General features: G+C 53.5%; 1 protein-coding gene across 4 annotated transcripts; it reads right to left on the bottom strand.

The window, feature by feature from the left end:
• Positions 1-1,643: 1,643 nt before the first annotated feature.
• Positions 1,644-27,135, bottom strand: EML2 (EMAP like 2). 4 transcript variants are annotated; one of them, XM_025424630.3, is made up of 22 exons: positions 26,778-27,127; positions 23,824-24,042; positions 23,609-23,732; positions 23,333-23,437; positions 21,424-21,452; positions 21,103-21,232; positions 17,502-17,651; positions 16,931-17,000; positions 16,718-16,828; positions 15,563-15,658; positions 14,539-14,673; positions 13,604-13,703; positions 10,772-10,926; positions 10,499-10,624; positions 8,520-8,651; positions 5,979-6,046; positions 5,025-5,113; positions 4,691-4,788; positions 4,164-4,251; positions 3,600-3,695; positions 2,389-2,519; positions 1,644-2,056 (listed from the first exon to the last, which is right to left on the bottom strand). In XM_025424630.3, the coding sequence occupies exons 1-22, from the start codon at positions 26,947-26,949 to the stop codon at positions 1,931-1,933; spliced, it is 2,550 nt and encodes an 849-aa protein (XP_025280415.3). In that variant the 5' UTR covers positions 26,950-27,127; the 3' UTR covers positions 1,644-1,930. The 4 variants fall into 4 exon arrangements, with proteins under 4 accessions (XP_025280415.3, XP_048950317.1, XP_025280418.1 ...); XM_049094360.1 differs by lacking the exon at positions 26,778-27,127 and adding an exon at positions 25,070-25,094; XM_025424633.3 differs by lacking the exons at positions 23,333-23,437; positions 23,609-23,732; positions 23,824-24,042; positions 26,778-27,127 and adding an exon at positions 21,955-22,072.

Here is a 27,135-nt window from a genome sequence, read left to right as displayed (position 1 = left end):
CTAGGGCAGTGGCTATTTCCTGCCTTTGGACTTGAAACAAAAACATAAGCTTTCCCTGGGTCTCCAGCCAGCCCAGCTTTCAGATGGGAGCTACACCACTGGCTCTCCTGAGTCTCCAGCCTGCAGACTCACCCTACTGACTTTGGGATTTTCACCCTCCATAATCATGAGCCAATTCCTTATAAGAAATCTTTCCCTCTCTCCCTTGCTCCCTCTCTCTCTGTTCTGTATCTATATGGCACGTGCACTAAGATAGCTTATGAATTTCGTGATGTTCAGAAGAAATCAAAACAATAGTATTTTGTGGCAGATGAAGACAAGAAACTAAAATTCCAGGATCCATTAATAGGTTTATTTGGACACAGCCAGGCTTGTTCATGTATGCATTATCTGTGGCCATTTTCACAGTGTCAGAGTTAGTTGGGACAGAGAATGGGTGGCTCAGAAAGTCTCAAGTATCTACTACCTGGCCCTGCAGGGAACCAGTTTGCCGACCTCTGATTTAACCATTCTGTGGTGTGAGAAGTTGAGGTAGCGGTCGCTCTGGGGGGCAGCGCTTGGAAGGGGGCACAAGGGGACTTCTGGGGGGCTGGGGATGTTCTGTTCATCCACCTGGGAGCTGGCTGCATGAATAGCATCAGTCTGCGAGTTCAGCAGACGCGTTGATGATGAGTGTGCTTCTCTGCATGTTTGTTCAATGTCAATAAACAGTTAAAAATGCACTCAAGTTGGGATCCCTGGGTGGCTCAAAGGTTTAGTGACTACCTTCGGCCTAGGGCGTGGTCCTGGAGTTCCGGGATCGAGTCCCATGTCGGGCTCCCTGCATGGAGTCTGCTTCTCCCTCTCTCTCATGAATAAATAAATAAAATCTTAAAAAAATATATTAAAAAAATGCGCTCAAGTTTGTGGATACTAAGAGAAATCCCCAAGAGGAGAACCCTGATAAGCACAGTTGAGTCTCCTGGATCCAGCTGGGCCCCTTTTGGACTACCCACTATCATGACCTGGTAACGTATTATTATTTATGCCGGAGAGTTGGGTTTCTGGCTCTTGCAACCCAGAGCCCTCATATGCCATCTCCCAGACACTTAATGTCATCTGCCCGCTTCTCTGAAAGGGTTCCTTGCTCTGCTTTAACCTGTGGCTCAGGGGGAGGCTTCCCCTTTCTCACACAATCCCATCCCCCTGGCCACAAGGATGGGTCCCGGGCCTGATCTTCACCCAAATGGAGCCAATCACAGTAGCCCAAGCAGCAGGCCAAGTTGAAGGATCTGCAGATGCGCCAATCACAACTTCTCCCTGGGATTTTTCGGATTTGAGGCCAAAGGCTGGCAATTAATGCACCTTGAAGCACCCCCTCCCCCCTTTGTGTCTGTGGTGTGGAGGATGCTGGTCTGAGAAAGATGCTGATTCGCAAAAGGTCAGAGAAGGTCATGGAGGGAGCATCCTGATTGCCCTCCAATCTTTGGTTTGATGGCCCTGACCTCCAGAGGCACATCTGTCCTTCCTGTTTGGCGATGTGGGCCAACTGAGTCCTCTTTCGTCCCTCATCGCAGCACTGTCATCGCCATACACCCCGTCCCATGCACGTGCTTAAGGACACCGAATCTATGGACACATGTACACAGACCCTGACGCTCCACTTCAGTGCATGTGTCTTTATTTCTGGATGATATAAAAGAATAAACTTAAAAAACACTCCAAATCAAATACTTTAATGGCTCCCCCAAAGCAATGTGACCCCTCTTCCCGCCCCGATAAATAGCGACTTTTGTCAGCCTACCCTCCCACCCCCATAACCCCCTCTGCTATAGACATACTCTGGGTATATATTACTCTACTCGGCAATAGACATCTCCCGAAAATAGAATTCCAGCCCTGCCACCCGACTCTCCCCTGGCCCCGCATCCCTGGGATTCTCCTGCCCCCTTTAGACCACCCGCCACTGCAGCACACTGGTGTCCTTGCCCCCCGTGGTCAGGGCCATGCTGTCATCCCACAAGAAGGCCACATTCGTCACATGGCTGCTGTGTCCGCCGTATTTGTGGCTGAGGGCCTGTGAGACGGAAAGAAAGAAGTGAAAGGAGGTGATCTGTCACGTTCGTTGCTGCAGCCCCTGTGCCAGGCACAGAGTAGGTGCTCAATGGATATGTCTTGTGTTAATAAGGCTCAAAGAAGCAAAGAGCTCAGAATCATAGGCTCTCAGAGCAGAGCGTTAGCGCTACTACAGACTCTGAAATTTACCAACTTTGAGGTTGAGAATAACCCTTGGGACCAAGCCACTGGCTCCCTGAACGGATGGGGAAACTGAGGCCTGAAGAGGGCTGCCTCACTCTTGCTCCCAGTGCCGTGGTATCCCCACCCTGCCGGCCCCCCAGGGAGACTCACTCGGGGCTGACAGCAGGGGTAGCTGAACAGGTGGACTTTGCCAAAGTCATCAGCTGAAGCCAGCAACTTCCCATCGTGGGAGCGGGCCACCGCATTGATGTCAGTACCATCCGCTCCCTCAGACCAGATCCCTGTGGGCAAGACGAGGGGCGGATGGGGTGAGATGTCAGCTGGGAGCAGGGACCACTGAGGTGAGCAGGCCCCAGCCTCCCTGCCTTCCTCCTACCAGCCTGTCTCTAGCCAGGGACGAGAACTGGAATGATCTTTTATTAATGCGTAACTGATCCTGGCTCTCCAATGCTCAAAACCCTTCTGTGGCTCTAGCTGGTCTTGGGAGAAATCCCAGGCTACTGCTGCTGCTGCTTCTTTTTGAAGTTTTATTTTATATAAGTAATCTCTACGCCCCACATGGTGCTTGAACTCATGACCCTGAAATCAAGAGTCGTATGCCCTCTGACTGAGCCAGCCAGGAACCCCAGAAAGCTCAGGCTTCTTAGTATGATCCCCAGGCTCTGCACCACGCTGCTCCAGCCTCCTCCTCCCTGCAGTTCTCCTTGAATTCTGCAATGATTTAGCCCTCCTGTCTTGGATTTCTCCAAATGCCAAGTTTTATGGCACCTCCCTGCTTTTGTGGGAGACATGCTATGGTTCCCTGTGCCTAGAGACTGCTTTCCTTCCTCACTATACCTCCTCATCCTCCAGGTCCAGCTTCGACAGCCCTTCCTTCAAGTAAGCCCTCCATGATTCCCTCCTAGGCTGGGGCCAGGTGTCAGCCCAGTCCCAGCCTAGTCTACTAGGGGTTGTCTGGGGACAGGTGCATCTCCACCACTGGACTGTGAGGCTCATGATGGCAGGGCCGGAGCTGTCACGGTCACCACTGTGTGCCAGCTCTGGCCCGCTCAGGGCTGGGCACAGAGGTGCTCAGGGAAACTGTTGGCTGCACTGATGCTTGAACAAATGGGTAGCTGGGACACTGGCAGTGTGACCGTCTCTGGGCCAGGCCCACCACCTATTGGTCTCACTTCATTACAGCTCCAAGGGCCCTAAACGGTCACCTCACCCTGCCCTTCCTCTTACCCAAAAACTGCCCTTGTGTATAAAAGAGTGAATTTTTTGCCCTGGGGGTAACCAAGAGATTACAAAGGCCACCAGTCAATGATGTTTCTTGGAACTCCTGCTCTCAATGGGACCTCCCCCATTCCAGAACTTACCGAACACACCAAACCCCAGGACACAAGTAGCTGTGGCCCACTCCACATTCCTCACAGCATCTGCACTGGTGATCTGCTTACAAGTAGCCGGGTCCCCTGGAGCAGAAAACAGGGGTGTTGAGGGTTTAGAGCAGGAAAAACTACTGACTTAACCCATCCATTTCACAGGCCAGGGACACAGAGGTCCGAGACAGGAGGCTAAGGTCCTAGGGCTCATTCCACCTCTCCTGACTTGGCTGAAGGGGTGGATCCTAGATGGTGACGACTCAAGGCCTGAGCAGGGGCATCTGCTTAGAAACCCGGACTCTACCCATTGAACCAGGAAGAGGAAGAAATCAGAAGCCAGGAGACCAATCAATCAGAACAGCCCCTGAGTACGGGAGCCAGAGGACAGAGATCTGAAAGCCCTGTTTCCCTTCCCTAGAAGTTGGGAAGTGTCTGCAAATCGCACAGGTAAGTGTGTCTGCAAATCGCACACGTAAGTTAGGTAAGAAGTGTCTGCAAATCGCACAGGTAAGTTAGGGAGGCTGAAGGAGCACCGCCTTTGGGTTTTGGAGAACTCACAGTACAGAATCTCGTAGTCGCCGGAGTTGGTGACAAAGCAGCTACTGTCCTGGGCCCAGTCCAGGTGGGTGATAAAGCTGGAATGCCCCTGAGGGGGGAGGGGAAGGGGTGGAGTTAGAGCTGGACAGGGTGGGATGAGACCAGGAAAGGTGGAAGGCAAAATACAGAGGTAGGGTGAGAACACAAGGGGGCTAAAGGAAGGATACACAGCCTTTGGAGCATGGGGGCGGGGCCAGACTACCGGGGGCGGGGCCAGACCGTGATGGGCGGGGCCAGACAGAAAGGGCTTAGAACACAGTGGGGTTTGGAACAGGTGGGCACAGCTAGACACAGAGGGGCGGGCTTGTAACACAGGGGTTGGGGGGGTAAGGGGGGGTGGGCAATGTGTGGGCGGGGCTAGGACGCCTGGAAGTGATCAGGGCAGAGTCAGTAGCGTTGAAGCTGTGCTCCCTTGAAGGAGAAAACTGGTTAATTCTGCAGCCCCTGGACGGGGTGGCGGCGCGGGCTGGGGGCCACTGCCCACTCACCGAGCACTTGCCCAGGCGGCTGACCTTGCGGCCGCCCTGGTCCACCGTGTACACGTACACCAAGTTGTCGTGGGAGCCCACGGTCAGGTACGCCCCGTCTGGGGGAGGGGGAGGGGGGCTATGAGGAGGCACCCAGGCTCTACCCCCTTCTCTGTCAGATTCAGCCCCCCACCCCGCTATTCCAGACTCCTCAGCTGTCCCGAGCTCCAGCCCCGCTACAGTCCTAGACCGGCCCTTAGGCCTTGCCACACAGCTCCACTCCTGCCCCCTGCTAGGAACTGAGCATCAGTTTCCAGGCCTGGTTTCTCCAAGATCGCTGGGCCTCGCCGCTTACCTGGAGAGAAGCTGACCACTGAGATCTGTTCATTGCCATCGGTGTGGATAGCCACCAGGTCATGGGTCTCTGTGTCCAGTAGGAGCCATCTTTAAGGAGAAAGCATGATTGGGGGAGGGGATGGGAGCTGATCTGGGGGGGTGGGGCAGCAATCTGTGGGGCTTAAGGGAGGGACCCCAGAAAAGATTTGGAGAGAGGGTCGGCTGGGTGGCTCCATGGTTAAGTGTCTGCCTTCAGCTCAGGACATGGTCCTGGAGTCCCCAGATAGAATCCCACATTGGGCTCCCTGCATGGAGCCTGCTTCTTCCTCTGCCTATGTCTCTGTCTCTATGTCTCTCATGAATAAATAAATAAAATCTTAAAAATGGGACGCCTGGGTGGCTCAGCGGTTGAGCGTCTACCTTTGGATCAGGGCATGATCTCAGAGTCTCGGGATTGAGTCCCACATCAGGCTCCCTTCATAGAGCCTGCTTTTCCCTCTGCCTATGTCTTTGCCACTCTGTGTGTCTCTCATGAATAAATAAATAAAATCTTTGTTTAAAAAAAAAATCTTAAAAAAAAAAAAAGATTTGGGAGAGAGATGAGGTTCCTGAGTGGCTTAGTAGGTTAAGCATCTGCCTTCGCCTCAGGTCATGACTAGGGTCCTGGGATCAAGCCCCACATCAGACTTCCCACTCAGCGGGAAGCCTGCTTCTCCATCTCCCTCTGCCAGCCTCTCCCCCTGCTTGTGCCCTCTCTGTGTCAAATAAATAAATAAAATCTTAAAAACAAAAAAAAAAGATTTGGGAGAGAGAGGCAGACTCCAGAGAAATGTTGAGAGAACAGTCATTGGTGAACAGTCTCTTAATCACAGATTCTGTGGGCCCTGGGGACATAGGGTAGGGGGGTGGGTGTCAAGGGACACTTCTCAGGGGAAGCAGAGAGGCCCTCCCCAAATCCCCTACTCAGCTTTACCTGCCAGTCACCGTGCCCACGGCCAGGACAGAGCCACTGGGGTGGAAGCCAGCAGAGCGGGCAGGGTCCTAAGGGAAGACAGGAAGCAGGGCTGAATTAGAAATGACAAATACCCACCATTTGCTTCAACATGGATGGAACTGGAGGGTATTATGCTGAGTGAAATAAGTCAATCAGAGAAGGACAAACATTATATGTTCTCATTCATTTGGGGAATATAAATAATAGTGAAAGGGAATAGAGGGGAAGGGAGAAGAAATGGGTAGGAAATATCAGAGGGAGACAGAACATGGAAGACTCCTAACTCTGGGAAACGAACTAGGGGTGGTGGAAGGGGAGGGGGGCGGGGGCTGGGGGTGACTGGGTGATGGGCACTGAGGGGGGCACTTGACGGGATGAGCACTGGGTGTTATTCTGTATGTTGGCAAATTGAACACCAATAAAAAATAAATTTATTATTAAAAAAAAAAGTAAGAAAAAAAAAAAAAAAAGGAAGCAGGGCTGAGAACTGGGGTCTCCAGTCTACCTGGCCATCAATCCCGGACTTCAGAGCCAACTCAGCCTGACCCGAGGGCCCTCACCTTCCTGTGCTACCCTCTAGTAACCCGCTGCCACACACTGCAAGATGGCTTACAGGAAGTGCCCCACAAAGGCTGGTTATGAGTATAATTACACAGGATGATGGGCAAGTGATTTTACCTTTCTACATCTATTTCTAAGCAAAGCGGGATCAGTTATCCCCACTGCCCTGTGGAGGTTGTGAGAAATTAAAAGGATGAAGTGGGGTAAAGTGCTAAGCCAGTTTCTCTGTGCATGGTCAACAGACCCGAATCAGAAGAATCTAAGGGAGCTCATTACCAACTTGCAGATTTCTTGGTCCCAAACTCAGATCTCCTCCTGAATCAGACTCTGTGGACGGGGTTAAGGATTCTGTGTTTCTATCAGCTCCCAGGTGGTTCGATGCCACAATGAGGACGATGATACATGGCCCTTACAATTTCCAGACCACACCATCCCTGACTCAGAGAAGTTCAAAGGCCATTAAGCATTCCCAGATCAGAGTTAACCCTGCATTCCCGGAGCAAAGCCTCAAACAGTGGTGTGGTGGATATGCTGGACTGAGGTTCCAGTGTCCCACACTGTATAGGCAGGGGAGCCTAAAAATTACACTGCCCAGAATCCTTTGCAGCTAGGGTCCCACTGTGATTTGGGTCAGGTGATCCGTTGTGCTCTTGTGGGCTCTGGAAGACAGAAGGCAGAGGTCCTGCCCTTCTATTTCCACTCAGCATTTGGGCTCTGAAAGCAATGGCATTTGCTATGCTCCTGAGCTGTCACTGGCCTTGAAGGGTAAGAGCACAGAGTATCCAGTATCCAGTGCAAATGTAGCCAGTGGTGGGTTGCTCTAGGGCAAGCCGGTCCCTCAGAAGCCTCCACAATGATGGAGAGGTTCATGGTCTGTGTACTTCCCAATACAGTGGCCACTACCCACTTGTTTGAAACGTAGCTAGTGCAACTGACGGACTGAATTCCTGATTATATTTATATTTTAAAGTTAATTGATAAGCCACACTTACTGAACAGAGCAGCTACAGAGCTAGCACTCGCAGTGACCACAGTTTCCTGGATCCTGGGCTACAGCTAAGACGATGGCATTTTCTTGAACTCAGTGTTCCTGACCCCACCCTCCTGACTGGAGAGGCAGAGGCTCCCCTGGTAGATTGGTTCTGTGATGGTGCTCTGGGTCGCCTTCCAGGGGAGAACCTGCTCCCAGAACTTCTAAGTAAGTAAATCTGAAAGCACCCAACTCTCTGTATTATATCCCCTTCTTGGGGCACCTTGGGTGGCTCAGTCAGTTAAGCCTTCGGCTCAGGTCATGATCCCGGAGTCCTGGGATGGAGCCCTGCATTGGGATCCCTGCTCAGAGGTGAGCCTGCTTTTCCCTCTGCCTCTGCTTGCCACTCTCCCTGCTTGTGCTCTCTTTCTGTCAAATAAAATCTTTAAATAAAAATTAAAAAATCCCCTCTGCTTAGGGGTGCCTAGGTGGCTCAATTGGTTAAGCATCTGACTTTGGCTCAGGTCCTGATCTCAGGGTCCTGGGATAAAGAGCCCTGTGTCAGGCTCTGCCCTCAGTGGGGGAGTCTGCTTATTCCTCTGCCTTCCCCCGCCCCCCCCCCCACTCCTGCACTTTTACACATGAATACTCTCTCTCTCAAATAAATACATAAAATTAAAAAAAACTGGAATGCCCCGGGTGGCTCAGCGGTTGAGGATCTTCCTTTGGCTCAGGGTGTGATCCCAGAGCCTGGGGATCGAGTCCCGCATCGGGCTCCCTGTGAGGAGCCTACTTCTCCCTCTGCCTATGTCTCTGCCTTTCTTTCTGTCTCTCATGAATAAATAAAATCTTAAAATAAAATTTTATATATATCAAAATTCCTGTCTGCTTAAAAACACCAGATGTGGTTTCCATTTGATGCACTGAGCCCTGACCCACTGAGACACACGGTTCTGTTAGACCAGGGTGCCGGGGCCCCATCCCCTTACCTCGATGATCCTGCTCCACAGGGGCTGGTGGGACTCCGCGCTCCACAGATGCACCAGCTTATCCTGCCCACATGTCACAAACTGTGCCCGGCTGGGGTGTGTGGCCAGGCCCCACAGCTCTTCCACGTGGCCCTGGCAGAAATAGGAGACAGATGTATGGAGACCGCCAATCCATGTCCATTCCCCACTAAGCCTGGTGGCAGAAAGAAGTGCTAGACCAGAGGTGCCTGGATGGCTCAGTCAGTTAAGAGTCTGCCTTCAGCTCAGGTCATGATCCTGGGGTCCTGGATCAAGCCCCACGTCAGGCTTTCTGCTCAGTGGGAAGTCTGCTTCTTCCTTTTTCTCTGCTTCCCCTCCTGTGCTTTCTCTCTCTCTCTCTCTCTCAAAAAAAAAAAAAAAAAAAAAGCTAGACTAGCCCCAGCAATACACTGGGGTCACAGGTGCCCCACACAGAAGATCCTTTCCCCAGAGTGTCTGGAGGAGGCTGTGACAGCAGATCCTAGCCCTGGTATATGGCTTGAGGCAAATGCTGCCCCTCCCCCCAGGCCTGTCTTCTCCAGTTGGGGGGACAAGAGACATGCCGGGTGGGGGCTCAACCCTGGCAGTCAGGTGGCTTCCAGAAGGCTGTGGGATCCCATGGAAGGTACCCGGCCTGGTCAGTCTGACCTCAGCCCCATCTTACTGACAGTCAGATGACTTCTCCCTGGATCCTCAGTTTAATCTTCTGTAAAAGGGGACTCATCACCGTATATGTTTCATGACACTGTTGTGCTCATTCGAATCATGGGTGCAAAGTGTCCGAGGCGCTCACGAAATGGAAATGGCTAACTATTATTATTAATATACACTATTAATATTAGATAACAATGAGCAGTAATAATATAATTATTGACATTAGTGTAATTTTTAATGTTGATAATAAAGCTCTAATACATTAATCTATTAATAAAATAATCAATAATACGTAATATTGCTACTATGTTTAGGAGTCTCTTGGGTCCCTTCTGGCCTTGAGTCATCTAGAAAATCCCTCTAACCCTTGTTTTCCTTCACGTTCTATGGAAACCAGAGCCAGAATGAGATCTAAATGCAGGAGCAGGGATCTCAGCTAGCCTGACGGGGAAAATGCACAAAAGGATAAGTGGGGGAAGCAGAACTACTGATCAAGGAGTAATTTTGGCCAGGACTTCTGGGCCAGGCACCATTCTAAATGCTGTATATGAAAAATAGATAGATGATAGATAGATAGATAGATAGATAGATAGATAGATAGATAGATAAACTATATATGAACTGACTCATGGGGTTCTTACAAACCCCCCATGAAGACAGGTTCTGTGGTTGTCTCGCTTCATGGAGGCACACAGGTGGCTCACTTGCCTCATATCACACAGCTAAACAGCAGCAGGGCTGCAATTCGACTCCAGGCAGTCCCACTCCAGAATTCCTGTTCACAACTACCATACTATTATCCCCCCCAGTAGGGGTAGGTTGGGGTGGAGGGGTGTTAACTGGGTGTGGGATAGGGTTTGGGCACACTAGGAGGGAGAAGTCACATTTAAGCTGCAAGAAGAAAAACTGGCAGACTCCAGAGGGCCTTCTCAGATCTGTGGAGATGGCACCTGCGGGGTGTGCGGCCCAAGGCACCTGCCGCCCATGTGACCACCAGCCAGGACACTTAACCAACAGAAAGGGCCGCCACCCCTGAACAGAAGGGCAGGGGTGGCATGGTTGTGGCAGGGTCCTGGGGACCCTCTGCTGCGCCAGCTGGTAACTCGTTCGCTGCTGGAGCAAAGAGAGCCCTGGGAGGGGGTACTGGGACAGGGGTGGGTTTCTTGGGTGGGTGCAGGTAAAGGGGAGCTGAGTGGGGTTTGGCAGGCCAGAGGAAAAGGGATGGGGCAGGAAGGTGGGGTGAAATAGAATTGGGAAGAGAGATGGGAAGATCCGAGGAGGAGGACAGATGTAGGAGGAGCACTCACCTGGACAAGCAGTGAGAAGCCCGTGTGGACAGAGCCCTGTAGGATGGAGTTGCGGGTAGTGCCCACGTACAGGGTGTCCCCCCGGCCCTCCGCCACGGTGCGCACTGGGCCGAAGTCCTCTGGGACCTGAGGGTGGAGGGGGTGGGGGTAGATGAGTGTAGGACCATGCAGGGAAGGGGTGAGGGGAGACCAGCCGGAGAGGAGGGTCTATTCAGAGCCTTGGTGGGGTAGGAGATCCCCTCACCTTCTTAGGAGCCTCTCCCCACTCCTCACCTCCACCTCCTGCAGCTTGCTGTAGTCGGAACCCCAGAGGACCACTCGACGATCACGGCCTCCTCCGGACACCAGCGTCCCGTCCCGCAGGGCGCAGAGCCCAAACACACCACCATCATGGGCGCCCAGCACCGCCTGTGTGATGCGGTTCCCACCTGTGAGGGTGAAGAGGGGGGGCCAGGGGCAGGGATAAGCATGGGAAGGCTGTCCCTGTATTGACCCCTGAAAGCACCTAGAATGCCCAATCCTACATTCAGCTAGTCACTCACTCACTACCTATCTATTCTAATATCTTATCATTCATCCATTAAACCATCTGAACTAATGTCTACCCATCTATCCTTCCACTTTTGATCCATCCACCCCCTCATCCACCCATCCATTCCTCTACCCATCCGTCTGTCTACTGACCCAACCACCCATTCATCCACCTCTCATCCATCCATTCCCCTTTCATCCAACTATCATCCACCTGCCAATCCATCCTTCTATCCAAACATCCGCCCATTTGCCTTCCAGCCCATCTACCCATTTCCCCATATATCCACTCATCTGTCCATTTGACCATCCACTCATTCATCCATTAATCCACTCAATCAACAATTATTTAACTTGAATTTACTCTGGGCCCAGCTTCAGGCTGGGGACACAGTGGTGACCAAGATGATGTCAGATCTTGCTGTTACGGGGCTCAGAGTCCAATTTCAGAGACAGATCTAGTACTAGTCAGTGGCAACCCAAGGTAGTTGAGGCTAGGATGGGGGGAAACCCAGGGGACTGTGGGATCCCAGAGAGGATACCCAGCCTGGTGGTTGAAGAAGGCTCCCTGGAGGAGAAGATGGCTGAGCAAGGATCTGAAGGATGAGTAGGAGTCGGCTAGGACAACAGAGGGTGGAAAAGCACTATGGGCAGAAGGAACAATGTGCACAAAGGGAAGAGAGGAGGAGAGAGCATGCACTGTTTAGGGAACCATAAAAAACCTGGTCTGGGGCACCCAGGTGGCACAGTTGGTTGAGCGTCTGACTCTTGGTTTCGGCTCAGATCATGATCTCAGGGTCATAAGATTGAGCCTAGAGCCCCAACTAGGGCTCAGTGCTCAGTGCAGTCTACTTAGGATCCTTTCCCTCTTCCCCCCCTCTCCCACTTGTACACATGCATGCGCACACTCTCACTCTCAAATAAATAAAATCTTAAAAAAAAAAAAATCAGGTGTGATTACATGTAACATACGAGGGGCAAGGGAAGGTACGGCCAGACCACACAGGGTCTCAGAGGACTCAGTGAGGAACCTGGACCTTGTTTGGAGGGAACTAAGGAGCAATGGAAGAGTTTGGTGGAAGAATGGGGTCAGATTTACACTTGGTTGAGAAGAAAGGGAATTCCAGGAGGCAAGACTGAAGACCAGGGACCAGGGAAGAGGCTGGGGCAGCGATTCAGAGGGACAGTCCTCTTCAGTGTCCATCTTTCAACTTAGATGTGGTATCACGGGTACATATACCATCCTGTCCTCTTATCTCTCCACCACCCCGCAGTCCCATGGGACGGACTCTGTGGTGGGTCTGGGGATACAGAAATTAATCAGACCCAGTCTCTCCCCTTAGAGAGCTCATAGCCTGCTGGGAAAGACACACTGCCAACTGTTCAGAGCTTATTCTCAGCTGTCTAAGCTCAAGGGAAGCTCCAAACAGCACTGTAATGGAGGTAGTGGTATTACACCCATATTACTGATAGGACAACTGAGTCTCCATCATAAAGCAACACCTGACTCAGGCCTGTCTCCCATATACTCATGTGCGGTGGGGCAGGGTGCCTGGCTTGGTCATTTGCTGGGTCATTCCCTTTCTCTAAGCCTATGGTTTTTCTTTTTCTTTGTTTTGTTTTCAAGATTTTTTTTTAACATTTTTCTTTCTTTATTCATGAGAGACACAGAGAGGCAGAGACATAGGCAGAGGGAGAAGCAGGCTTCCTGCGGGGAGCCCAGTGCAGGACTTGATCCCAGGACCCTGGGATCACGCCCTGAGCCGAAGACAGATGCTCAACCACTGAGCCACCCAGGTGCCCCAAGATTTTTTTTTTTTAAGTAATCTCTCCACCCAACATGGGTCTACAACTCACAACCCTGAGATCAGGAGTCACACGCTTTACTGACTGAGCCAGCCAGGCGCTCCAGGAGCCTATGGTTTTTCATCTGTGCAGCCTTGAATAAGGAGCATCATGTATGTGAAAGCAAACGTACCCAGGCCAAAAAACTCACTGATTGGTTCATGCCATCCATCTGCTGGGACAAGCCATTCATTTCTTCCTTCACAATTCATGCAAAGGCTGGGGCAAGCTTTCATTCACCCCATTAGCCTTTGCTGGGCCAACACACCAACCCATCGGTTGGGACAACAATTCATTCATTTACTTGTTCATTCACCTCATCACTCGCCATTAAGGAGGACAGTGGAAGACACTTAATCTTCCACTCATTGGGTAGAACAACCCTTCATTCACTCCCTTATTCTTCGTTCACAGCTCTGGGACAAACCACCTCTCCACACACCCATCCACACACCTATCCGTCCATTCACTTGCATCTGGGTTAACCAGCTCATTCGTTTATAATTCAAACTTGCTCCCTGCCATGGGATTTGCAGAAGACAAGGCTGGGGAGTAAGTCAAGAGCTCGTGGAGATGGGGACAGGGAAGCTGGGCCTCGACTGGGGGTGGGAATTAGGTAAGTGAAGATTTGGCCTGGGTTATCTTACGTTCCACACAAGCTAGGACAGAGGGAGGCTGAGCCAAAGGGAGTTAGGGAGGACTGGACCACACAGGTGGGGTGACACTGACCTTTGCCCCAAACATAGAGGTTCCCCCCAGAGTCCCCGGTGACCACATCGCCACCCTCCAGAAAGGTCACACACAGCACATACTTCGGTTTCTCGTGTTTCTAGGGTGGAGGAAGAGGGGAAGGTGTCAGAAGGCTGCTGAAGCAGACAGCTTCCCAGAGCTCACTTGCCATCCAGGACCGTGGTCCTGGGGACATCCCTCCATGCTTTTGGGGGTGAGACCCAGTGTGGAGCATCCTGCCTCCAGCCTGCCTGCATGGATTGCTCCATGGTCTAGAGCTTCTGACCACTTCGTCTCCCTTGCCCAACCTTGGGCCCACTTCCTGCCTCTTCTCTGACTTTTCTTCTATCCTCTCTCTGTCCCTGGGTCTCCCCCTCTGTCCATCCCCAGGTCTCCTTCCTCTGTTCCCAGGGTCCCCCGTCTGTCCCAGGTCTCCCCCTCTTTCTGTCCCTGGCTTCCCCGCTCCACCCCTGCGCCTCTCTCTACCTCACCCCACTTTCCCTCTCCTCAATCTCTCTGTTTCATCTGTGCCTCAGGGCCCCAGTTCTTACCAAAGGCAGGCCAGCCCTGTCGGAGGTGCCCCTGCATCTTCCTTTCCAGGCCCCCTACTTCCTGCTCAGCATCTCTCTGTCTGGGTACATATCTCGGTCGGCCAGTCAGCCTCTGACCTCTGTGTTTTTCCATATTCTCAGCAAGCACAGCACTGCTTAATGAGCATTTACTACCTGTCAGGAGCTGCTATACTCTTTACCCCATTGAATCCTTACAACTTTAGAGTTAAGGAGGATTATCTTCCCGGTATGGATAAGGAAATTGAGGTAACATCTCATCATCCCCATAATCTCCAGCCTCTGGGACCCTCGTTTTGTTGTCTACCTGGGTGTCTCTGCCTGCCTCTCTCAGGGTCAGCCCATCCCCACACCCCTGGCACTCACCTCAAAGAGGCCCTGCCGTTTGCTCAGGCTGCCCCCCTCCAGACTCCAGAAGTAGATGTGGGATTTCCCGCAGGTGATGAGCAGGGTGGGGTCTGTGGGGTGGAAGGTGGCCACCAGCACAGCCTCGTTGGAGCACTTTGGGGAGTGGGGGAGATTCTGAATGAGGACCTCAAAGCCACCAGGGCCACCCCACGTAGGACTGCCCTATATAGCTGCATGGGTTACGCACTCCACAACCTTATATTTAGTATAAGGCAAACTAAAGTACAGGAGGCAGGGCCAGCCAGTAAAGTGTTATTGCCATCTTCATCAATATAAAAGCAGACCTTGGAGAGCCCCGACTCTCCATCAAGTGCTGTGCTAAGCACTTTATCCATTAATTCCTGTAATCCTCACAGCACCCTGTGAGGTAAGGCTCATTAGTGCCCTCCATTACCGATGAAGATGTGAGGCTCAAAGAGAGGAAGTCTCTTGCCTTAGGCCATGCAGCCAGGTAAGAAAGAGTCGAATCCAGAATCAACTCACATAGATCTGATTCCAGAGCCTGGCTTCTCAATCACTGAGTCTCTATCCCCGAACTGTGGGCCCCAACCAGCACCTAGATCTCCTGCCCCATAACAAAAATAGGCACATGACCTTGGGCAAGTAGCTGTCCCCTCTACCATGTTTCATACTCAGCTAGAAGTCAGGCCACCACCAGAGATCCAAGTCAATGTCCTGGACATTGCAAGGCTCCGGTCAGTAGCTGCCTCGTATGGACCTTTTTGGTAGGCCTGGTTCAGCCACCTCATATCACAACATCAAAGTCAGGGCCCTGCTAGGAAGATCTTACCATTATCCCCATTTTACAGATGAGGCAATCAAGGTTCAGAAAGGTAAGCCTCTTGCCTGAAGTCACACAGCTACCACATGGTAAAGCTTGGACGTAAACATGAGTCTATCCGATTCCAGACTCCTAACTGCTGAGATCCAGCCAGTCCCACAGAGGCACCCCAAGGAGAGAGGATGAGAACAATCATCCCACCTTGCCATCCACCACCTTGGCCTCCTTGGCCCAGTCCCACACAGAGAGCATGTGATCGTTGGATTCGTCCACTGCACACAGCAGGTTGCCCCCATTCTAGAAAGGGGAGAGAGGTGGCAGGGGGTGGGGGTGGGAGGAGGGCAGAGAAGGTGGGTCAGGATCCATCCCAACACTTTGCCCACAGAAGCATTCCCCACTCAGGCTTGTTTTAAGATTTTCAAAGCTCCTGGCCCACGATATATGAAACACATTCAAATACTCTCCCTATCCAGCAGCCAGACACACATCTTAAAGGGTTTCTATAATTTTCCCTTTTGAAATGACTTGCTCCCGAAGAAATTAATCTCATTTGCCCTCAGCTACTTTTTCTCTGCAGCCACCACGTGGTCAGGAATCCTGAAACCATTTAATCTGCCCTCTTAGATGGCATGATTTTTATGTACATGAATTTCAACAATCAAGTTGGTAAAATATTGGGTATTTATACTTTTGATTGAACAGGTTTTGATTTTGTAGGGCTCCCCACCCCACCCCCATATACACACCGTGTGACAACAAACTAGCTTTTCTCCCCTCACAGCCAGTGCTCTCAAAGCACTCCTGAGGCCTCAGAAAACTTCTGAGGCTCTAATCCAAGTGTTTCTTACACAATCGGTGGGAGGACCAGTTGTTTTTTATTCCTCAATCCATTGCATGTCAATACTTAGGTAAACTACATTTTGATAAAAATGTAAAATATGATGAAAAAGCCCACCGATCTCAGACTTGGATGTTGTGGGAAATATCAAATTGCTCTACAAATTCCTAAAGGCTTACTCTCCATTTCTGTGCTTATCTCACCCAGACCTGCCAACGCCCATCCTGCCAACATCCACCCAGGCCGCCCACAGGGAACCACGCTGGCCCTACACACTGGCTCACAATGCCTAAGGGATAAGGACCTTTCAAGAATGAAAGTTGGTGCCAAAAATAATGCCACGAGCATGAGCATGAGCATGGGCTGATCAAAGGATTGCTGAGGAGTTCGTCTGGGGACAATCAGGACATGTGAGTCCCCCTCACATGGGCTAAGAGCATCCCCGTGAGGTCACAAAGATAGGCGCTAACTCCTGACTCTGGAGGTGGGGGGCAGTCGAAGGGTGGCGCAGGACTCACAGATTTGGAAAAGCCTACACAGCACACAGCTCTGTCAAACACCCCCAGGCCCAGCACATGTAAGGTGGAGAGGGAGACTGAGTCCCAAATGCGCACGTGTGGTGGTAGTGGCTGCAAGGAAGAAAGAGGCCTGTTACCTGGGGGGGGCCCAGCTGTCTGCCCCCACCCCCACCCCGCCCGAGTCTCCAAGTCCTGCCCCCTCCAGTCTGTTACCTTCCCCTCTTTAGTGGTGCCTGCCACCTGCCCGGTGGCAATGGTGACCATATCAGGGTGGACAGCCAGGCTGAGAGAGAGGACAGATGGACAGGGCTCAGTGGGAGGGAGCGGGCTCACGGCGGGCCCTGGACACCCCTCCCGTGGCAGGCTGAAGTCACAGGGCCTGGGCTATTCATTCCACAAGTTGGCTGAGTGATAAACATCTATTTTGTCTTTCCGGAAGGGTAAGGGAGGAGGGGGGCACTCTCTGGGTACTCAGCCTCAGAAGCAAGCCTGGGGTCTCTAACTCAAATGCCTGCCAGGCTCAGGCCTGCACCCAAATGGTGGCCAGGAGAGCGCCCCCACTTATAGGGGCTCTCTCTACCTGGCTCCAACATGCTGTGGGATTGTCTGGGGGCACCACCTAGGAGGTTTCGAAAGAAGTGCAACATCCAGGCATCTGAGGGAACTTACTGACCTTTAAGATACTGATAATCAATCCACATTTTTTCCCCCTGAGTTCAGCCTGTCGGCCCAGCAAAGTCCTGGCCCCTCCCCCCACGCCCCCACCGCCCCTCCCAGGTCTTACCATTTGATGTCATCGTTGTGTCCCAGGTAGTGCCGCTGCCTCTGCTCCTCCACACTGTACAGCACGGCCACGGAGGCCACGAAGTACACGATCTCCCCGGTAGGCAGCAGGTAAAGGTTGGCCCGACAGTCCCGGCCGCGGTAGCCATAGCTGGAGATGCCCAGGGGCCGGTCAAGGAGCCTGTTTATCATTCCACATGTGCACTGACTACCAGGGAGCACCCACTTGGGTTAGGTTTTCCTGCTTCTACTAAGACCCTCTCCCCCGCCGGGGGTATACCACCCCCAACACTAGGTCTACCAAAATATTAACCCTCCCAACCTATGAATATGACCTTACTTGGAAAAGGGAGTCTTTACAGATGTAATTAAGGATCTCAGGATGAGATTATCCTGGATTATCTGGGTGGGCCCTAAATCCAAAGACAGTGCCCTTCTAAGAATCAGAGAGGAAAAGCCGAGAACAGGCCGGGGGATGTAAGGGGGTGGGATGGGACCCACAGGAAAATCAGAGTCTGCAGTGCTGTGCAGTGGCTACAGGCCAAAGAGCCCCAAGCGCTGCTGGCAGCCACCAAAAGCTAGAAGACAGACATGGGACAAATTCTCCCCGAGCCTCTGGTGGGACTGTGACCCTCCTGGCACCTTGATTTTGGATTTCTGGCCCCCAAAAGTGGGAGTAAAACTTTTTCTGTTTTAAGCCACCAAGTTGTGGTACTTTGTTACAGCAGCCACAGAACATGGATATAACCTCCCCCTCCCAGCCTTTCTCCAGAAGGATCCTGTTAAGACCTGTGAACACTAAGTTAGCTCACATCTGCTCCAACCTTCCCATGGGTCCCAACTAACTCAGGGCAAAAGTCAAAATCCTTACGAAAGCCCAGGCACGAGGCCTGGTCTGATCTGGGCCGATTCCTCATTCCTCAGTCTGGTTCCACTCACACTGGCCTCCCTCTCTGTTCTCACCTCAGGGCCTTTGCACTTGCTGTTCCTTCTACCTGAGTACTCCTCTCCTTCATCTCTCCATGGCTCCCTCACCTTCTTCAAGTCTCTGCTCTACTGCCAGCTCCTCAGAGAGGCCTTTCCTACCCATACTATTTAAAACTGCAAACTCATGGACCCTCACTGCCTCCACTCCCTTCTCCCACTCATATTTCTGTTGTACACTCATTGGAATCCCACCCAGCTTAACTGTCTCCCCAACTAGAGTATCTGCTCCAGGACAGCAGGAATCTTTGTCGGTTTTGTTCACTGCTATTTCCCTTGTGCCCAGATCAGAACAGACATAAGAATTCAGTATTGAGAAAGGAATGACTGACACTCCTCTGTTCAGAACTTTCTATGGCTCCCCCCATCTTGGCCTGGCTGGTCCCTTCCTGATCTCAACAGGGCTTCTCTGATCTTGGAATTCCTCAAAATGCCAAGATCATGACTCTGGCCTTGACAATGACCTTTCCCTTTGCCTAGTACACTCTACCTGCTACTCTTCTCAGCTGTCACTTCCTCGAACACTGGCCTCATGTCACTCAGTAATTATCTGGTTAATTGGTTAACTGTCCCTATTCCCCAATGAGACTGTGAGTTCCGTGGTGGCCAAGATTGGGCTGTTTCATTCACTTCTTTAACTCCTCCTCTGGGAAGCCCTCCCTGACCCAGCTGCCCAACTGGGGTCCCCCATCCCAGCCTCACTCACGGGGGGTTGTCACTGTCAAAGAGTTTGTCTCCACACTGGATGGGGAGCCCTAGGAGGGGAAGAGGTCATGGTGACTACTAAGTCCCCAGCCCTTGGCCCCAGATGTTCAGAAATTATCCAGAGGCGCCTGGGTGGCTCAGTTGGTTAAGCTTCTGCTTCTACTCAGGTCATGATCCGAGCATCCTAGGATGGAGCCCTGTATCGACCTCCCTGCTTGGCAGAAAGCCTGCTTCTCCTCCCTCTGCTGCTGCTCCTGCTTGTGCTCTCTCTCTGTCAAATAAATTAAATCTTTAAAAAAAGAAAATATCTGAATGAATGCTGACATGTGTATCTTGACCCCACAGAAAACTGCTCTACCCTGCAGTTATTTCCGAGATGGGGCATCTGAGGTCCATACTGATTTTTGCAGCCTCAGCTGATCCAGCCTGGCACAACAGCTGAGTATGCTTTGAGTCTCGTGAATATTTCCAGCTGTCTCAAAGAGACCCTGGCCTCTAAGATCCCTGCCTCCTCCAGAGCAGAACCAAGGCCAAGAGAAGAGGACAGATACTGGGTCCCTAGGATGCTGACCCCTAGCCCCACTGGGCTTTTTAGAAAAAGCTTGGGCCACAGAATCAAGAGTTCTTTGCCTCAGAACACTTCTGACTCCCCAGGACAGTGCTCAGTGCCCCCTCTTGGACTGTTTTCTCATCCAGAAAGTGGTGGTCATAATTCCCAAACTGCAGGCTTCAGAGAGCTCTCAGATGCTGCTCATTGTACAAATATATTCTCAATTCTACAAGAGAAGGATCATATCATTCATCATATCTATACATAAAACACTTTAGATCAGTGCCTGGCATCTAAGTCATCAATAATGAGTAGTTACTATTTTATCAATCTCTGTTTATAAACCACATATCTTGAGCTTGGCACCCTACGCACTGTTTCATAGCCCTACGAATCTGAGATCACGAAACCCATTTTTTAGAGGACACAGCTGAGGTAGAGAGGCGAGGCAACTCGCCCAGGGTCATACAGCCAGCCAGAGGCTGGGCGGAGGTTTCAACCCATTCCTGCCAGGCTCCGAAGATAGGATTCTTCTTCGCCATTTCCAATTTCTGTTTCTTAAATACATCAAGCTCGCTGTGGCTGCAGTGCCCTTGTACCTGCCATCCCTCCGGAACATTCTTCTAGTTCTTCCTATGCTGGCTCCTAATTGTTCAATTTACGCAGCTCAAAGGCCCCCTCCTCAGAGAAACAGTGACTCCTTTCACATGACCTTGGGTTCCTGTGTTCCCAGCATTTATTACATTTTTTAAAAAGTATTTATTAAAAAAATAATAAAAAAATAAAATAATAAAATAAATAAAAAAGTATATATTTATTTATTCATGAGAGACAGAGAGAGAAGCAGAGACATAGGCAGAGGGAGAAGCAGGCTCCCTGTGGGGAGCCACATGCAGGACTCAGATCCCAGGACCCCAGGATCAGGACCTGAGCTGAAGGTGGATGTTCAACCACTGAGCCACCCAGGCACCCACCAGCATTCGTTACTTAACTGAAATTACCTTATTTGACCACTGGCTTCTGGTATCTTCTGCTCTCTCCCCACCCCTTCCCCGCCCCCTCCTTAGAAGGTGAGCTCAGGTTGATGGCTGCGATGTAGGAGAGTATCTGACATATGGAAGGCACTCAGCAAACATTTGCTGCTTTCCTGAATCATAAAAGGTCATTCAGCTAACCTGCTTTCCTGCTGCTTCCTCCGGACTCCAAGGTCATCCTGACCCTTCAGGCCACAGACCCCTGCCAGTCCCACCTGATTCAGAGCAAAGACCTTCCCTCCTGGAGTCTCAAACCAGAAAGACATCTGGAGATGGCCCCTCCAGACTGGGGGATGAAGGGCGGGGAAGAGATTAGGGCAAAAGGATACACCCAGTCCAGCTTGAGCCGGCTAGGAGGCAGCTCGGAGCGCGTGTCCAGGCTGTAGGTGGGCGCCATCTCATCAGGAATCAGCATGGGCACAGGGCGCCCCCTCAGGAACATTTTCACGGAGCCCTCCTCTGCCAGGACACCCCCAGAGGTCAGGCCCCTGCACCAGCCCCCATCCCTATTCCCTCTCCCCTTCAGGCTTCACTTTAAAAAAAAAAAAAATGGGCGGGGAAACTGAGGCCAAGGAGGCAAAGATTCAGGAAGCCGGGTCTCCTGACCTCCAGCCATCCCCAGCCATGCCCCTCCCCCTGTCCCTACTCACCCAGGCTGAAGATAACTTCTTTGGTTTTGCTGTCAGGAAATGGGGAGAGAAAGCGCCCTAATTAGCAGGCAGGTCAGACAAAGGGGAGAAACCACTGCCCCCCCCACCGCTCCCGGGTGGTCTCTGATGAATAATGGGGGCCGCGTAAGGAGCGGAGCGCTGCCTCTCTGCAGGCCGTGTGCTTTGCTCGGTTGATCTTGCAGAGCCTAAGACACAGGCCCAGAGAGGCAGTGATCGCCAAAGATCACACAGCACGAAGTGGCAGGGACGCGATCCTGGAAGACGGGAGTCACCAGGGACCCCTCCCTCCTAAGCAGCACCGCGCTCCCAGCGCTCCCCACCCCCAGTCCCACAGCGCCCCAAACTTCAAGCAGCAAGGGAAGCGGTGAAGGGGCGTGTCTCCACAGTCCCTTCGCCGGCGGAACCGGGTGATACTCGCGGGCCTGGGTGGGTCCCTGGCGGGGCCGAGGGGAAACCGGGGATCCAGGCCCCGGGAGTGCAGGGAGGAGGGGGTCTGCGAGAGGGTCTCACCCAGCTCCAAAGCTACTCATGGCGGCGGCTGGCGGAGCTTCGGGGCCGGGGGTGGAGCCGGGACGGGCTCCGCCGCTTCCGGCCCTGGGAGGCGCCTGCCCCGCCGCGCCCTGCCCCGCCCTCCGCGGCCGACCCCGGGAGCAGGCCGGTCACTCTGGGTCTCAGATCCCGGGCTGTGGGGTCCTGACACCAGGCTCTTTGGGTGGGGGGGATGGGGGAGAGTGTTGTTTGAGAACAGGGATAGGGGGCACGTCTGTCTGAGTTCAAACCCCAACTCTTCCACTTCCTAGCAGTGTGGACAAGTTGCCCAACCTCTGCCTCGGTTTCCCCGTTTTAAGAATGGGGATAACAAGAGTACCCACCTCGCGGGGTGATTGCGAGGATTACATTGGTTAATTCACGCAAAGTGCCTGGAGTGGTGCCTAGCACATAGCCACTATATGCATGTTTGCTCTTATTTGAGTGGGGTTGAAACGTGTGGTTGTGACTCAGCTCCAGCCTTAGTTCAGCCCCCAGGCCCACAGCATCGGGACTCCATCCTTAGGTTTTCACTCCTCCCAGACCTTCAGTGTGGTCCAGCTTCCAGGGAATCGACCACGCCCAACATTGTGATCACACCCACCTCCCTTTCTGATCCGTCCCCAAAGTTGACTCCTCTCTTGATAATTGACTGCTCCTCCCGGCCCTCTCCCCGCCTCGGGTCCGCCAGGCATTCTGACTACTACCTCTTTACCGGGATCCAGACCCTGGGTTGAGTCCTTTCAAAGCTTCCAGGTTGACTCCGCCTCCTGGAGTTTTGGCCACGTCCATATATGGCTCCGCCCCTCTGGCCTAGTCTCAGACTCTGCTCCACTCTCTTCTAGTATCACACATGTCACCAACTGGTATCCCGCCCGGTGATCTGCAGCCCAGGTTCTGGTTCTGCCTTGGCTAACACTCTGGCCATGCTCTCAAATCCAGATCATACCCCTCCCTCTATTCCCCTGTTCCCTGCAGATACTCCTTTGAGGCTTCTGCTCTTGGCCCCACCCCTAAGATTCAATATGGACTTTTACCTTAAGGGCCATGCCCACAAGCCTGGCTCCTCCCTGATTTCCCTAGAGACCCTAACCCCTCTTGTCTCCTAAATCCTGGCCCAGCCCCTTAAGGCTTGACCACACCCCTCAATGTTGGCTGCGCCTTCCACTTGGACCATGCTGCCTCGGGATCGGTCTCTCCAAGCCTCAGTCACTGTGCCCGCATTCTGAGCTAGATGGCCTCGCTCTAAGTCATCACCTCGTGGCTTGGGGCTTCACCCCAAATTCCCCATCCCCTCTTCCATGACCATCTGGGGTCCTGGCCGCACCCTCCGTGACGTGACCCCACCCCAGACACCTACCCTTCCTTTTTGGCGCTGCAATTACTGCTGGAAGATGTGGTGCGGCTGCGGGGGTCCTCGCGGCGCACGGAGGCGAGGCGCTCTGGTGACAGATAGCGGCGGGCGCTGCGAAGAGAGAGCACGTAGTTAGGGACGGAGCCTTGAGGTTAGCAGACCAGGGTCCGAGGCGAGCGAGACCCTCCTGGGGCTTTCCGTGGCTGGAGTTCGGGCACAGGAGTTCCCCCATCTCCCACAGGTCTTGGAGGAAGGCTAGGGACCCCGGCTTCCGTGCCTTACCTGCGCCCGGAGCTCGCCTCCTTCTTGGGGGAGGATGGAGAGGTGGCATAGCCGCCCACGCGCCGCGGGGGTCCCGCACCATTGAGGGACGTCCTGGTGGGAAGCCCTTTCAAGAGCTGACACACTAGAGGATGGGGTTAGAGGACAGAAGGAGTGAGTATGAGGTCCAGGTCCTGACCTCTCCCCATCTCATCCCTCTGGTCCGGTAAAGATACCCGAGGCTGTGGTGCCTAAGCGTGGAGGCGCGCGGCCCTTGGGGGTTCCCCGCGCGCGCAGCGCTGCGCCCTGCTCCTCGCATGCCCGCAGGCGACGCAACGCGTCAGCCAACGCCGCCTTTAGGACCGCGAGCTCGTCTTCCTGCAGCTGCAGCCGCTGCTCCAGCGCCGACACGCGGTCGTCCACCTCCATGCCGCTCGTGCCCGACAAATTGTCATCTGGAAGGAAGGGTAGCGCGGGCTGCGGGGGCCACTCCGGAGCTCCAAGGCCCAAGGTGTTCCCCCGCGCGCCTTCCCGCCCCCCTGCCCTCCACCTTCCCGAGTTAAAGAGGGGCCAGCCACCGCCCCTTCCTCTCCCTCAACCTGCAGCTGCCTGGGACGCTGGCAGATGGGCCAGGAAGAGGGCTCCGAGGGGAAGGAAATCCCCACCGCTCTCAGACATATATGCCCCCACACTCCTCTGCCCGCCCTGGAGGTGTGACCTTTAGGGAAGTCCCTTCCTCTCTTACTTTCTAAGATTCTAACAGTCAAGAGCCTTTCGGCTCTGATTTTAAGATTCTATGACTAAGATGCTAAATATCTGTGAGTGATACCAATATTTTAGTTTTTTTTTTTTTTAAGTAGGCTCCACGCCCAACGTGGGGCTTGAACTCACAACCCTGAGATCAAGAGTTGCACGCTCTACCGACTGAGCCAGCCAGGCGCCCCCATATCAATATTTTTAAAATGACACCAACTTATTCCTAGTGACACTATCGCTCTAGAATTGATTCTCAACATCCTCTGACGAATATTAATATTTTATCGCAGGTACTAACGTTCCCTTTCTGTTTCTTACGACTTTCTGAGCCAAAATGTCATGCCTGGTCCCTCCGCTTCCCATTATCTCCTCACCAAGGGGTTCGACCCCAGAGTCGGCTACAAGGACAGAGTTTCTGCGGCCCCTGGCGGTAGATTTGGGGGTTGCAGGCAGCGCATCTCAGACCCAGGAGACCCACAGGAGGGAGATGCGGGCGGGGATCTGACAACCAAACTCTCTATCCCAGCCGGAGCTTCTCCCCTGTTCCTCTTCTTTATTCCGCTTCTGTATTCCACGCCCCAGATTCTCTCTCCCTCTCCTCTCCAGCCCATGGGTGCAGCCAAAAAAACTCCTCCATCACCCCCCCACACACACACCCAATCCATTTTCCCCAAGTGGGAGGGGCTGAGGTGTCCCCCTCCTCTTTCCTTCCCAGACCACTCATACCCAGACTCATTGCTGCCAACAACCGAGGAAGACCTGGCTCCCAGCCGGGTGGAAGTAAAGGTGGTATCATTAACAAGGACTGGACGTGGAGGTCGCACCTGCCATCCCACGTCCGTAGGCCGCCCCGCCCGCCCGCCCGCTGGACTCCGCAGTGCAGCCGGGTCCGTCCCTCCCCTCCGTCTCCCCCCCCGCCCCCCCCCCCCCCACCCCTAGCGGCCCAATCGCCAGCCCGGCCTCGCCCGCCCTGCCCCCCACCCAGCGCCTCTTTGGTCCGGTGCTTGGCCCTGCAGAGGAAGGTGGGGGCCTCCCGAAGTCGGAGGAAGGGAGCAGTCAGGACTTAGAACTCCGAAGGGGTCCCGTCCCGCTGGCATCACGTCTTCCAAAGGAGGAAACTAAGAATGGAGGCCGGGGGAGTGTGCAGAGACTCGCCAAAGGTCACCCAGTCACTCGATGAAGGGGCAGGAGAGCCCAATCACCTCGTTGTGCCAGGCCCCCTCTTACCTACCATTACTAATACCCCCCCCAAAAAAAAAAAGAAGAGAGAGGGAGAGAAAAAGAGAGACCCCTTCTAACGTTATAGTGAGCAGGACGCTTCATACAAAACACTTAGCACAGTTTCCTGGCTCATGGTACATGCTCAGTAAACCCAGAATGCAATTAACTATTCTTGTGGTACCTACTGCTCCAGGCAATTCTAGTAATGGTAGTATTATATCCATTTGAGAAGGAGGGGAGGTGGGAGCGGATTGAGGCCCAGAGGGATGAAGTTACTTGCGCTTGGACACACAGCCTTGCAGCCGCAGAACAGATCCTGGACTCAGGCTTAGGCAGCCTGCCTCTTAGAGGGGCAAAGGGGGCCAAAGTAAGCATCCTGGTCCTCTGCCAACTCCAGCGTGACCAGGGGAGTGAGCCTCCAAACTGGAGTCCCTTCTCAGGGCCCCCTGAGTGAAATGGATGTGCTTTCACCTAGGTCCTTCAAGCCCCCTCGCAGAGAGGCCACAGCTGCATTCTTGGGCCAACCCCGTCCCCCCTTAACTCAAGCCCTCTGCTCCATTCTGAGCATCCACCCACCCGCAGCCCTTTTGCCCAGAGACCAGCGCTCTCTTCTCCCCTCCACCTCTCCTCCACTTCCCCTCCACCTCCTGCTCCCCTCATCTGGGCCTGACGCTCACAGTGGCCCTCAGTGGCCCTTCACGCAGAAGGAAAGGGTGTCTAGGAAGAAGGGGTGAGTCTTGATTGGGAGTGGTGGGGCCTGAGGATTTGGGGGTAGAGTGGAGGCTAAATCCTCTGGTCATCCTACCTGCTCCCACACCCAGCCCACAAAACAACACCAAATGCCACCCCCCCTAATCTGTCAGTCCCTCTGCCAGGGAGAAGGGGAAGGGTCCCAGAGGACTGGGAGGGGATAGAACAGAGTTCCTGGTCTCCAGGCCTCCACCCTCAAACCCCAAGCTCCTGAACGTTCTGTCCTCTCCTCTTCATCCAGCCACCTGGGGAGAAGGGGAGGGTGAGATGGGTGGAGAACTGGGATCAGGGCTTTGGGGATCAGGGACCTTGCTCTGGGGTCGGGGTCCTCTGTGGCGGCGGGTAAGGAAGGAGGATCTTCAGCAAGGGGAGAGGATGGAGACTTGGAAGGAGGAGGTTGGGGCAGGAAGAAATGGGTCCGGCCCTGGGCGGAGCCAGGGTCGGAACTGAGGAGGGGTCTCACCGTTGCAGTATTGAAGCAGCGAGGACGTGTCGTAGAGGCCGCAGAAGGCCGGGCCGCGCTCCGCCATCGCCCCGCCACAGCCACCGCCGGCCCCCCCAGCCCCAGCCTGGGCCCGGTCCCCCCCTCCAGGCCCTGCCTCCCGTTGCCATAGCAACGCCCTTCGTTCCAGCATCCCCGGCTCGGCCCGCCCGGCATCAGGCGGCCGGCGCCGGGCCTGGCACCGGGGTCATCCCCCAGGATGCCGGGAAAGGGGGGTCGGGACACCCCCTGCCAGGCCCCCCAACACAATCCTTGAACCGGGATTGGTCGAGCTTAGATCCCCCTAGGTACTGTCTGGTCCCGCCCACAACCGGCGCGT

Source organism: Canis lupus, chromosome 1, assembly GCF_003254725.2.
Source record: "Canis lupus dingo isolate Sandy chromosome 1, ASM325472v2, whole genome shotgun sequence".
Classification (NCBI taxonomy): Eukaryota; Metazoa; Chordata; class Mammalia; order Carnivora; family Canidae; genus Canis; species Canis lupus.
This window is presented reverse-complemented; position numbering and strand designations above follow the sequence as displayed.

Bases quoted from the DNA above. Each gene is read 5' to 3' on its own strand.
- EML2 (XM_025424630.3), bottom strand. From the start codon at position 26,949: ATGCTGGAACGAAGGGCGTTGCTATGGCAACGGGAGGCAGGGCCTGGA. The intron at 13,704-14,538 runs GTGAGTGCCAGG...CCTCCACCCTAG, and splicing joins AACGGCAGGGCCTCTTTGAG to AAACACGAGAAACCGAAGTA. The intron at 8,652-10,498 runs GTGAGTGCTCCT...TATTTCTGCCAG, and splicing joins GCTTCTCACTGCTTGTCCAG to GGCCACGTGGAAGAGCTGTG.